General features: G+C 32.8%; 1 protein-coding gene across 1 annotated transcript; it reads left to right on the top strand.

The window, feature by feature from the left end:
• Positions 1–7,789: 7,789 nt before the first annotated feature.
• On the top strand, positions 7,790–11,836 carry LOC136208780 (plant intracellular Ras-group-related LRR protein 4-like). Its single transcript, XM_065999988.1, has 5 exons — positions 7,790–8,048; positions 8,348–8,994; positions 9,128–10,041; positions 10,125–10,316; positions 11,322–11,836. Exons 2-4 carry the CDS (start codon positions 8,358–8,360, stop codon positions 10,269–10,271), a joined length of 1,698 nt encoding a protein of 565 aa, XP_065856060.1. The 5' UTR covers positions 7,790–8,048; positions 8,348–8,357; the 3' UTR covers positions 10,272–10,316; positions 11,322–11,836.
• Positions 11,837–13,980: the final 2,144 nt, after the last annotated feature.

The raw sequence follows: 13,980 nt of genomic DNA, 5'->3' as shown, positions 1-13,980 counted from the left end.
TTTCATTAACAATTATTTTTATGTAATTTTAATATTACATCGTTACTGATGTTGTTGTATATTTACTTATATATAACAATTTTTATTTTTCTTTTTGGATTGAAAGAAAAAAGAATAGAAAGAAAAGCATAGAAATTTTATAAAGAAATGAAATCAATTTTAATTCTAAATATGAATTAGTGTATAATTGTACTAAATTGGTAGTCAAATATTAAATAGACCAATAATATAATCCGTTACGTGCAATCCAAAAACTATCATGCTTAATAAAGATTCTAATAATATAATTCTAAATCAAATATAACTTAGAACAATAAATGACATACACTAATTATATGATAAATCTAATTTCTAATTATATTTAATTTATTTCGGTCTGTTCGGTTAATTCGGTAAATTTGATTTAAAAACCGAACTGATCAAAATTACCGAAATATTATAAAAATAAAACCGAAACCGAACCTAATAGATCGAAATTCATCGGTTCGATCGGTTAATTCGGTCCGGTTTGGTTTTTGAACACCCCGAATTCGTATTATTTTGTAAATATAAATTTTGACAGAGGTAGGATTTGAATCTTGGACCTTTGGTCTATAGACTCTAATACTCACCACTACACTACCATTTCACTTATGTTTACCATTAACTATTTAAGAATAAATAATAGGGAAAATTACAAAACTGGGTCAAATGGGAGGCTCATTTACATATTTAACTCATTTACTAATTCTACTACATATCTAGACTGATTTTGTGTGACTTTCCAAAAATACCCCTAACCTTCCCACTTCCACCACTCGCGAATCGCCGCTCCCCTATCTCCTTGGTTATGCGAAAAGTTGCTCCTGCATTAATGATTTCAAGACTTTTGATCTTCATTTCTTCCTTTAAATTGCACGAAATCTGCACCATTTAGTCAAAATCACAATGAATTTCTCTTTTTCATCTCTTCATCTCTTGATTCTGCAACTTCCCAACCCTAGAAAATGAGTAAATAGTTTTTCATCTTCCTGTTCGTTGCTTGGTTTCTTTCTTCTTGTTACCATCAAAGAAAAGGTTTTTCTACGTTATTTCCTTCGTTCTTCCCATGTTATCATATTGTTATTGTCTCTTTTGGGGGTGAAAGGGGCGAAAAATGTAAGTATCTGTTTTTTTTTTCTGCGTTTTTTCATGAATTCACTTCGCAATCGATGGTTTCGCTAAGCTTTGCGAAGAGAACGAGCCTGGAAAGTGATGATCTACTTTCGTGAATTGATGATTTCACGAAGATCTGCGAAGAGAAAGAGTCTGAAACGTATGGATCTACCTCGCGAATCGATTAGTTCGCGAAGTCTGCGAATAGATCCTCACGTTTCAGACCTCGCAGACTTCGCAAAAGCATCGATATGCGACGTAGATAGTCACATTTCAGACCTCGCAGACTTCGCGAAAAAATCGATATGCGAAGTAAAATCACCTCTTCCCCTGCACATTTACATTCGCATGCTTCACTAATTTTCATTTCGCGAAGCCAAAATCGTCTTTTTCCCTGCCTAACACGATTAATTTTTTCTGTAGATGGTTGAATACGTAACATCCCTTTCTGGAAGGCGACGTACTGGGCTGCAGGGGAGATGATTTTCCTTCCTGTATAGGGATGAACTTCCCCAAGATTGACACATTCACTCCTAAAATGATTGGTTAGGAAAGGTTGTGTCAATCTTGGGGTGCACCATGGGACACATCCATCCCATGGTGCCAATCTTCAAAGTGGACCTAACTTAATCCGGTGCCAATCTTGAATCGGATGAGTAATCTTGGTGTGCACCGTGCGACACGTCCATCCCAAAAGGTCTGGAAGTCCAGACCTTTTGGGATGGATGTGTCACATGGTGCACACCAAGATTACTCATCCGATTCAAAATTGGTACCGGATTAGTTAGGTTCACTTTGAAATGATTACTTAGTAGAGTTCATTGTGACAATCTTGTTGTAAATTTTGATAATGTTATGATTTGAATGTTGTTATTGTGGCAGTCTTGTTGTAAATTTTGATAATGTTATGATTTTAATGTTCGAATCCGTTGTTGTTTGCCATTTTTTGTTATATACCACTTCGCGTATTAGCTTCAAATCATATCCAGCATTCGCATATGCGAACTAAATTCATCAAGCAAAACAAACTTCAGCTTCGCAGGCTTCGCATATGCGAACTAAATTCATTAAGTAAATCCAAACATTAACTTCGCAGGCTTCGCATATGGATGAATATGCGAAGTCAGACGGGATGGGGCGAGCCCCGCGTAAATATTGAGGGTATTTTTGGAAAGTCACACAAAATCAGTCTAGGTATGTAGTAGAATTAGTAAATGGGTTAAATATGTAAATGGGCCTCCCATTTGACCCAGTTTTGTAATTTTTCCTAAATAATAATGTTATAACTTAAATAATTAAAATATGATTTAGTATTATTTTTTTCTATTTAGATAAATATCATTAAAAAATTATCATATTTTCTCTTGTAATTAGCATTTGAATTTTAAATATATATAAATAAATTTTAAAAATTTAATAATTTTAAATTTAAGTTGAATTATAAAATACATATTCATTTAGCATATTTACATGTTAGTTATTAATAAAATAATCATTATTAATTATAAAAGTATATGTTTTTTTAATTTTTATATTTATTTGTCATGTTAAATTTATTAATTTGATATCATGTTTTGATATTAAATAAATGTTATTATATTAATATAACTTTTATAAATATAGTTGATATTATATTATATTATAAGATTAAATATGAATAAAAATGTAATTTGCACATGATTTTTGAATACCGGTTGAACCCCGGTTAAACCTTAAACCATTAACCTTTTGTCTTTTTTGATTGTTTGACAGGTCCGGTTTTGACAACTATGGTCTTTTGCAAAGAAATTGTATCCTAAAAATATTTCAAATTTGTTTATATATATTTTTAATATATAATTTTTTTAATATATATTTTTTTAGACAGATTTAATATAAAAAGGTTTTTTAATATAAAGTTAGCCAATATATAAAGGTTAAAATAATAATTTTGTTAATTATTCTAAAGGTTTTTCATAATCTATGGAAAACGAAAATAAGTAACACAATAAAAATAAGAATGTAAATCAGTCAAACCAATCATGAGCAGCTCGACATTCGACTCGATAAAATTCGACCATATTTAGTTTGATTTCTAAATGAGTTGAGCTTGAACACGACAAAACCCACTCGAAAGCTCATGAATAAACTCAGTTATAGATTTATGAACAAAATCATGAACAAACTCGACTACAATGTCATAAATAGGCTCATAAAAAAGTTCGGTTTTCTTCCAAAAAAAAAAGTTTGGATTCATTTTTTTAATAATAATGTTTCTATATGGAGTTTGATGTGAAACTTTAGTTTTATAAGTTTCAAAATACGTAATTTTATTTTAAATAAATTTCAAATGAATATAATTAATGAGTTGTTCGCGAATAAAATTTATGAATTTAATAAACGAGTTGCTTGTGAACAAATAAACGAGATGCTCATAAGCAACTTACGAACAAAAATATTGAGTTCGAATTCAAGAGATTTTCTACCGAGCCGAATATAAACAGGCCAAATCTCGGATCGATTACGCTGAAGTAAAAAGGTAGGGATGTGAGAAAGAGGTTGATCTATTTTTATTTATTTATTAAAGTTTTATATTTTTATTTAGTTATAAAAATTAAATTTGTGTATGCTTTACCTTTATTATTTAAAATAGGATAAATAATTTATTAAACCTCATTTTTTTCAAACATGATGTTTAATTATTGTATTTGAAAAACACATTATAAGTTTCATATCTTGTCACCGTTGACCATTTAATCCCTTTTATCTATTTTTTAACCAAACATATATTAGCTCTCAAGATAGTCATAGAGCGATACAAAATAATCATGTTATTATGCTATTTTCTATACGTCTATTTATTTCTGAATATAATAATTAAAAATCTAAAAAAATAGATACAGTAAAACCTCTATATAGGAATACACTTGGGACCAGACTATTTGTATAACAATTGGGAGGTTATTACTAAATAGAGTTTGGTATAATAAAATTTCTCAACACTCGTTTTTTTTTCTTTTAAAGACATGGTTAAGGGATATGAAATAATATTACTTGAAATTGGTTAAGATTATCATAGGAATGCATGGTTTATATATAATGTATAACAATAGACATTAATGGAACAAATTAAATATTTAGAATTTCAATTTAGAGTTTAGTTTTTCAATATATAGATAATTGGAAGAGTTTTATGGGAAAAATATAAACATCAATAAGAATACTAAATATTTATAATTTCAAGTTATAGTTTGTGTTTCCAACTCATAGGTAATTTCAATAGTTTTTTTTAATATTTTATAATTTAGTTTGAATTCTTAATATATATATACATATAAATATATAATTATTACTATATAGAGGCATAGTTTCTAAAGGTGAGACTTGAAAAATGTATAACAAATAACGTTCGGGAGGTTATTCCTATTTATAACTGGCCCAAGTTGGGACCGAGCTTTTTTTATAACAAAATAGAGGTTATTCCTATATAGAGTATTCCTGTATAGAGGTTTTACTGTAGAATGATTGAAAGGTTAACCGTGACAAATGATAAAGACCCTTATAATGTGGTTTTCATAATATAAAGATTAATCAATGCGTTAAGTAAAAAAAAAAAACTAATAAATTATTTACTTTTTAAAATACCATGTCATTCTATTAAAAAAAATTCATCATATAAATTCGATAATTTATTAGCTATACATTTTTATCTCATATAAATTCCTTCGTATTTATTACAAAAAAAAAATATTAATTTCACTAGTTTATAAGTAAATAACGGTATTCTTCAATCAAAAAAAAAAGTAAATAACGGTAAAAGTAATTTAGAAAAGAAAAATATAGGGTTAAGGTGCAAAAATACCCCTAACGTTTTAGATCAGGAGCAATTTTATCCCTAATGTTGGAAGCCAAGAGCAATCTTACCCCTAACGTTGATAAATTGGGTCAATTTGAGAAATAACTCATCAAGCTGTCTTCTCGGTCATGAATCTTGTCATCTACACTTCACACATGTGTTATTTTATCAGTAACAAATCACAAACATATGTTAGGATGTGAAAAAAATAAGAAAAATATATTAAAAATATACCGTCTTTTGTACGAATAAGACAAAAAAAAATCAAAAAATTCACCGAATTTATAAATATTAATCTCTAATTTTATTATTAAATTACAAAAACATTATATCTTTTTTTTAGAACAAATTGATATGCAATTGGTGCAAAATAAAGAAAAAAATGATTGTATTTTATAATAGTGTCTGAAATTGATCCAATTTATCAACGTTATGGGTAAAATTGCTCTTGGCTACAAATATTAGGGGTAAAATTGTACCATTTTAGACGTTAGGGGTAAAATTACTCCTGACCTAAAACGTTAGGGGTATTTTTGCACTTTAACGCAAAAATATAAGATTAAAGCTATATGGTTTTTAATTTCACCATTTTACCTTCATGATTAAAAATAGCTAATTACAAACAATTGGATAAGTAATTTATTTTTATTTTTTTAACTTCCAATCGAAATATTATTAGACCGTAGGATGTGCATCCTCAAATATAATGTTCGCCAGCCAACGTGGCGTTATAGTCGAAACAAAGTCGCTAGCATTGTGCTACCAAATGAGCAGCACCGTTCGCTAGGCGAGAAATAAATGAAACTTTAAAGCTAGGATAAACCGACAGAATATGTTTGCAATCTTGAATAATTGATCCGAACTCAGAAAGATCAGTTCGGGAAGAGTAGATGACGTCTCTAACCAATTTGGATTCAGATTTGAATTGCACCGCCCTGTAGTTCAGATGCGCAAGCCAGATCATGATGGTGTGGAGGGCCAGCGCTTCAAGTACTGTTGGCACCTTAATTCCGTGTAGTAGACTGTTGCTGTAAAAAACCAGCGACCCTGTAGTGTCTCTTACCACCGTCTCAAGTCCGTTGTTTCTTTCATCCGTATAAATCGCGATGTCCGTGTTGCACTTCAGATTACCAGTCGACGACGGTGTCCATTTCGGAGGTACTGTGACATAAGTAATTTATTAATCTTTATATTTTTTATTATTCAATATATTATTTGATTTTTTTTTTATATTTAAATAATATATTATTTAGAACAGTTTAATAATTCGAATATTTAAGTCCTACCAAAAAAAAAAAATCGAATATTTAAGAGATTGAATAAAATAAAAATTAAAACTAAACAATATAATAATAAGTAAAAATATAAAGAGGGTGTTTGTTTTAGCTTTTCGGAGGAGCGTTTAGCGTTTCACTCCAAACCGCAGAAAATATAGCGTTTGGTTAGGTTTATATAACCGCGACGTTTAGCATTTTTTTTGAAAACTGCAGCGTTTTGGAGCGTTTCACGAAAAGCTCCTATTTGGAGCGTTTCACGAAAAGCTCCTATTTGGAGCTTTTCATAAACAGTTATTTGTAGTTATTTGTTATTGACAAAATTATCCTTCTTATTTACATAAAATATGTTTATTTTTTTAACATTATTTATATTTCTACAACATAATTACCGGAAGAACAAAGTTTTGTTGCGTTCAATAAATTTTTTATTTTTTATATAAATTATTTTTATTAACTTGTGTAACATATTTTTTTATTTTATAATAGGATAATGTGCAAAAATACCCCTAACATTTATAGCTATGAGCAATTTTACCTTTAACATATAAAATGGTACAATTATACTCCTAATGTTGGTAGCCAAAATCAATTTGACCCCTAACATTGACAAGTTGTGTCAATTTAAGAAATAATTTATCAAACTGCCTTCTTGGTTATGAATATTGTCATCTACACTTTACATGTGTACCATTTTATCATCGTTAGTAACAGATCACAAACATATGATTAGACATGAATTTTTTTAAGCAAATAAAAAAAAGTCTTTTGTACGAGTTGGACAAAAAAAAATCAAATATTTCGCCAAATTTATATATATTAATTTTCAATTTTATTATTAAATCATAAAAAAATATGAAATTTCTTTTTTTAAACTACTGATGTGTGCAATTGGTATAGAATAAGAAAAAAATATCTATGTTTTCTAATAATATCTGAAATCGACCCAACTTGCCAATTTTAAGGATAAAATTGCTCTTAGCTGCCAACATTATGAGTAAATTGCACCATTTTAAACGTTAAGAGTAAAATTATTCATAGTTATAAAAATTATGGGCAATTTTTCATATTTTTCCTTTTATAATTTCATAATTGATTAATTTAAAATATGTCCATTTTAGACATTTTAAATCCGAACAGCAAAAATTCAATATAATTTTACCAATCACTAGTAATTAAACAGCTAACAACTTACTGCAACTACAAACAGCTAACAGCTTACTGCAACTGCAGACAGCTAACAGCAACCGCAACAGCTATTAGCTAACAGCTGAACCAAACAGGCCCAAAGAATATTCACTCTAATTTTTTTAATTTAATTTGAATTTATTATATAAAGAATCAGTTTTAAGTAAAAAAAAAAAGCAAATCGGAGTAAGTAAATAACGGTAAAAGAATTTAGCCAAAAAAATATTAAATTTAAGCTGTCTGCCGTTTTTATTCAATGAAAATAAAGAATGACGAAATTGACCCTCATCCGTTTTATCCGTTCTATTTAAGTTTTCTCTAAAATTAAAAAAATCATTTCATTTTAATTTCGGAAATTAAAATTGTAAAACTCCCCATAGAAAATATAGAGAATAAGAGAGTGAAGAAACCATAAAAATACAGAGAGGCAAAGTATGGAAATAGCTGGATTTCAGAGAAGACGACGCAGGAAGCAGCTCTGTACTTCTTCTTCTCATTCTGATAGTGCTTCTTCTACTAATTACATTTTTCTCATAATTAACCTATAATTATTACTCTCTACTGTTGCTTTCACTTCTTCCGTTTACATTGCCGATTCCGATTCCGATTCGTCAAAGGTTGGTCTCACTTTTACTCGATTGCTTTCTAATTTCGTTAATCATTGTGTTTGCCGTTTTTAGCTTCTTCTAATTTGTATTTTACTTTGCTCAAATCTCGCTTTTGTTTCGGGATACGCCGGATCCTCGTCTTTCGTTTCCCCCTTTTTTTAGCGGTTTTCTAGAAACTTGTAGAATCTTTTTGTTTTTGTGTAATTTGAATCTTCGTTTGACGAATTGTGTTTCTGTTGTTTGTTTTCTGAAACTTGTGGAAATTAGAGTTAAAGATTGTAATATATGGTTCCTTACTTTTGATTTAGGAGTTTTGAAATGGATACGACGCTGTCGGTGTCGGTTCGATCTATCGATCAGGCGGTTGAAGAGATCATGAGAATTCATAGATCTTTACCAGCGAGGCCTGGAATTGATGAGATTGAAGCCGCGCAATCATTGATTCTGAATGTTGATAAAGAAGACCAGGCTAGAATTGAAGCCATTTCTAGGCAAACTAAGTCGCCTGATGTGCCGGAAGAGCTTTTCAGCATCTTGCAGGAGATGCAGAAGACTTTGGTTTTTTTTCACGGGAAGGATCAGAAGAGGGAGGCATTGAAATTGCTTGATCTCGAAAGTATTCATTCTTTGTTTGATGAATATATCCAGAGAGCTTCTAAATGTTTACCATCTTCTTCCTCTTCTACTGCTTCTGCTTCTTATTCCACGACTTCTTATGCTAATGGTTCTGCTTCTACAATCTCCGGCGGCAGTTTCTCCAAGTCCAGTAAACCGTCTGTTTCTGCTTCCGCAAACGTATATTATTCCGAGCAAAATCCTGTGAAGTCTACTGAATTGCTTACTAGAGATGATAGTTATGTGAAGAAGTCTAAGTCCTCATTCTACTCGGGTCCAATTGGATTTGGAGCTCCCCAGATTGTGGATTCCACTCTAAAATCTACTGTATCTACTTCAGGTAAGCTTCATTTCTTCGCCTTTCTCTATGCTGCTCATCTTAATGCTGCTAATTATTTCATTGTGCTGTTTAGGTTATTGATGTGGTGCCTCGGTTCTAATCTAATGTTCATTCCATGCTACAAATTTTCTAGGTCATGATGGTGACAAATTGAGTCTAATAAAGCTTGCTAGTTTAATTGAAGTTTCTGCTAAGAAAGGCACACGGGATCTCATTCTCCAAAACAAGTTAATGGATCAGATTGAATGGCTTCCTGACTCAATAGGCAAGTTGTCAAATTTGGTTTCCCTAGACTTGTCTGAAAACAGGATTGTGGCCTTGCCAGCCACCATTGGAGGGCTTTCTTCATTGACAAAGTTGGATTTGCATTCTAACAGAATTGCGGAACTCCCAGAATCTATTGGAGATCTGCTTAATTTAGTCTTCTTGGACCTTAGAGCTAACAATTTATCAACTCTGCCTGCCACAATAAGCAGATTGGTACGCCTTCAAGAGCTTGATCTCGACTCAAACAGGCTCTCTACCCTCCCGGAGTCCATTGGTTCACTAATTAGACTGAAGAAATTAAGTGTCGAGACGAATGACATTGAAGAACTTCCACATTCCATTGGCCGTTGTTGTTCATTAACGGAGCTTCATGCTGATTACAACAGGCTTAAGGCACTCCCAGAAGCTGTAGGAAAGATAGAAACTTTGGAGGTACTTTCTGTACGTTATAATAACATCAAACAGCTTCCTACTACTATGTCATCTCTTGCAAACCTGAAGGAGCTTGATGTAAGTTTCAATGAGCTTGAGTCCGTGCCAGAAAGCTTATGTTTTGCTACCTCACTCGTCAAGATGAATGTCGGAAACAATTTCGCTGATATGCAATCCCTACCAAGGTCTATTGGGAACCTAGAGAATCTTGAAGAACTGGATATCAGCAATAATCAGATACGCTTCCTTCCAGACTCTTTCCGGATGCTTACACGGTTACGTGTCTTACGCATAGAAGAAAATCCGCTAGAAGTCCCACCAAGACATATAGCCGAAAAAGGGGCTCAGGTAAAATCTCCTTTCCACTCAATGATGATTTAGGTTGTGATTTACTCAATCTCAGGGCTAACCCTTTTGCTTGGTTTCATCAGGCTGTTGTTCAGTATATGACTGAGCTTGTTGAGAAAAGGGATGTCAAAACACAGCCAGTAAAACAGAAAATGAGTTGGGCTCAGATATGTTTCTTTTCCAGGTCTAACAAAAGAAAACGCAGTGGGATGGACTACGTGAAAGCTTGAAAAACGCAGCATTTAACAACATTATGACATGAACTTTGATGTTGGGTAAGTAAACCGTAAACCGTCCTTTCCACCATTACTTTACACTATCAAATTTAGCTTGCCCTCAATCTTCAAATTTTAAATGACTAGAAAGTAGCCCTTAATATTTAGGGCTGTAATCAGGCTGAGCCGCTCGACAGAAAATGGACGAGCTCGAGTAGCTCGTTAATTCTGTTCATAAACTTCGCTCGTGAACAACTAAATTAATTAAGGTCATTGATTAAAATTCATTTGAAATTTCTTTTAACACAAAATTATATAGTTTTGGAATCTACAAAACTAAAATTTCACTCAAAACTATGTAGTTTTACATTTTCCCTTTATAGAAATACTATCATTAACCGTTTTCGAACCAACCTTGCTCGTGATCCTATTTATGAACATTATAATTGAGCAGCAGTGTTCACATGGACCATGACGGTTATATTTAGACTTATTAAATCTAAGCCTTAGGACGCTTCAAAACTACTGGCCTAGATTTGATAAGACAAGATGTAATGGTGAATGACCAAATTCAGGATCAATGTGAACACTGTTCATGAGTTTGTTTATAACCAGTTTTGATCACATGGACCTTAATGACCATGTAGTATTTGTTCATTCACCGTTGATCTAGGCTTATTAAAATCCTAGGGTGGAGATTCAAAACATCATTAGGATTACTAAGCCTAGATCTAACAGTTAATATTTGGTCATTAAAGTCAATATGACCACTGCTTAGTTGAGTTTCGCTGTGCTCAAATTTGGGTCGTCTACGAATCGAGCCGACCAATGAGCGGCTCGCACCTTTACAGCTGTATTAATATGCACACATGATTGTGGTGAGATCTTTGTGGACAGTCTCATCTCTGTTAGAAAACGGTTAGGCTGGCTTTTCTGTGAGGTGGGTCAGCAGGAGAATTGAAATAAGTGGTAGATAGATAGTACAGAAAACAGATATGGGTTCGTTAGTTATTACATTACAAGAGACTTAATAACTCATGTGCTTTTGTTTTCCCCATGTTACAGGACTTTTTGTCTGTTTGTAAAGTGAGAGAGATCTCTGCAGAATCTGTGGGCTCAGGCTCAGCTCTTATCCTTACCCTTCCTCTTCAAGTTGTAGATTTTATTTCTTTCTTTATATATATATATATATATATATATGAGGGCGAGCCTTGGCGCAACGGTAAACGTTGTTGTTGTGTGACTGAGAGGTCACGGGTTCGAGTCTTAGAAGCGGCCTCTTGCCAAAATATTGGTGGGGGAAGGCTTGCCCCCAGTACACCCTTGTGTGGGACCCTCGCTTAAGCAGGGACGCGTAATGCACCGGGCCGCCCTTTATATATATATATATATATATATGGGTCCAAGATTTAGTCAATTTGTGTTTGATGTTCTTGTAATGAGGTGTTGTATAATTCAGCCGGCAGATTAGTAGGGCTAGGAAAAAGGACATCCTGTGTTATTCATCATTGTGTATGAAAGTTTGAAACTTTGCTCTTTTTAGTTTTTACCACTTGAATAGATGAATCTCTTCTCTTTCATTTGAGCAGATTATAGAATCTATTTTGTCTTATTTGTGGTTAAAAGTCAATTGCTGTTATATTGTCAGTTTTCTATATAAACAGGTGACTTTGGTAACTATATGGCTGGCTGGAATATTGCTTTAAATGAACTCTCGGCGTTCGGTTCGATAAAAGCTTGACCGTGTTCGGTTCGGTTTATAAAAGAGCCGAGCTTGAGCACGGTGAAATTCGGTTCGAAATCTTGCGTGCAGATTGGCTAGAATAGGCTGTAAATGAGCCGAGCCGCACATGAGCGGTTTGGCGTTCGGCTTGAAAAAACTTGACTGTATTCAGCTCGATTTATAAACGAGTCGCACATGAGCGGTTTGGCGTTCGGCTTGAAAAAGGTTCACTATATTGGCTCGATTTATAAACGAGATGAGTTTGAGCACGCGAAATTTGGTTTGAAAATTCACGAGCAAATTGGTTGGAATAGGGCTGTAAATGAGTCGGCCGCACATGAGCGGTTCGACGGTCGGTTTGATAAAAGCTCGACTGTGTTCGGTTTAATTTATTAACATACCGAGTTTGAGCACGGAGAAACTCGGTTGGAAAGCTCGAATCAAACCTGATTTATAATCATGAACAGACTTGGTTCGGTTATCTTTTAATAATAGTATTTTTTTATATAATAATAAAACTTTTCAAAATGAACCTATAATGAGCAGATGACAGAATCAAAGGGAATCTATTAGAATCTATTGTGTCTTATTTGTGATTAAAAGAGTCAATTGATGTTATATTGTTAATCTTCCATATAAACAGGTGACTTTGGTAACCATATTGCTCGCCTTGTAAACGAAATTGGTTGGCTGGGGCTGTAGACGAGACTAGCAGCTCGACGTTCGGCTCGATAAAAGCTCGATATTGTTCAGTTCGATTTATAAAAGAACCGAGTTTGAGCATGCGAAACTCGGTTTCGAAAGATTGCGAGCAAATTGGTTGGAACAGGGCTGTAAATGAGCTGGCGGTTCGGCGTTCGGCTTGATAAAGGCTTAACTGTGTTCAGCTCGATTTATAAACGAGTTGAGATTGAGCATGCGAAATTTGATTCAAAAGTTTGCAAGCAAACTGGTTGGAATAGGGTTGTAAATGAGTCAGACTGCAAATGAGCAGTTCGACATTCGGCTCAATAAAAGCTCGATCATGTTCGACTCAATTTATAAACGAGCTGAGTTTCAACATGATGAAACTCGAAAACTTGAAAGCTCGAATCAGACCCGACTATAGATTAATGAACAAGCTCTATTATAATTATGAACAGGTTTGTGAACAAACTTAGTTCGGTTATTTTTTAATAATAGTATTTTTATAAATGGAAAAATGTAAAATTACGCAGTTTTGTGTGAAATTTTAGTTTTGTAAGTGTCAAAACCATGTAGTTTTGTGTTAAAACTTTTCAAAATGAATATAATATAATGAAATGTCAACAAGCAAAGTTCATGAATAAAATTAACGAGTTGCTCGTGAGTAAAGTTTATGAAAAAATAAACGAGTTATTCTCAAACAGTTCATGAACAAGATGTTGAGTTCAAGTTCGAGTTTGAACTCGTCCATTTTCTGAGGAGTTTAGCATAAACCGATTAAAATTCAGTTCGAATCGATTTGATTACAGTTGGACTCGATTTGATATCAACCCTAGTTATATGTCAATTTTCTGAGATGACTTTGGTAACCATATGGTTGGTTTTTCAAATGAATGACATTGATGTAAGCAATGACATTAAATGGCCCCAAAGTCATGATGGTATATGATCAAGTTTTCATTAATCATGCTTAGTATTGAAAATCATGACTTGATTAGCCCCAAATTGTATTTAACATTGGCCGTGTTTGGGAATTAGCTGTTAGCTGATTACATTAGCTGTTAGCTGATTACATTAGCTGATTTGACTAGCTGTTTGTGTAGACCTGTTTGGTAAAAATTACCTGATTGATAATAGCGGTTTGTGCAAAAAGACGAATAAGGGCATTTCTTTTTTTAATACATAAAATAATTAGGGTTAAAGAAGTCCATTAATTTTAATATTGCAAAACGCTAATTGAAAAAGCTCCTAAAAGGAGCTTTTTTTAAATTAGCGTTTTCATCCCAAAACTCTCTCCCAAACCTCTCTCCACCAAAC

The sequence above is a fragment of the Euphorbia lathyris genome, chromosome 10 (assembly GCF_963576675.1).
Source record: "Euphorbia lathyris chromosome 10, ddEupLath1.1, whole genome shotgun sequence".
Lineage (NCBI taxonomy): Eukaryota > Viridiplantae > Streptophyta > Magnoliopsida > Malpighiales > Euphorbiaceae > Euphorbia > Euphorbia lathyris.
Note: the sequence above shows the minus strand (reverse complement) of the source record. Positions and strands in the feature narration are given on the sequence as shown.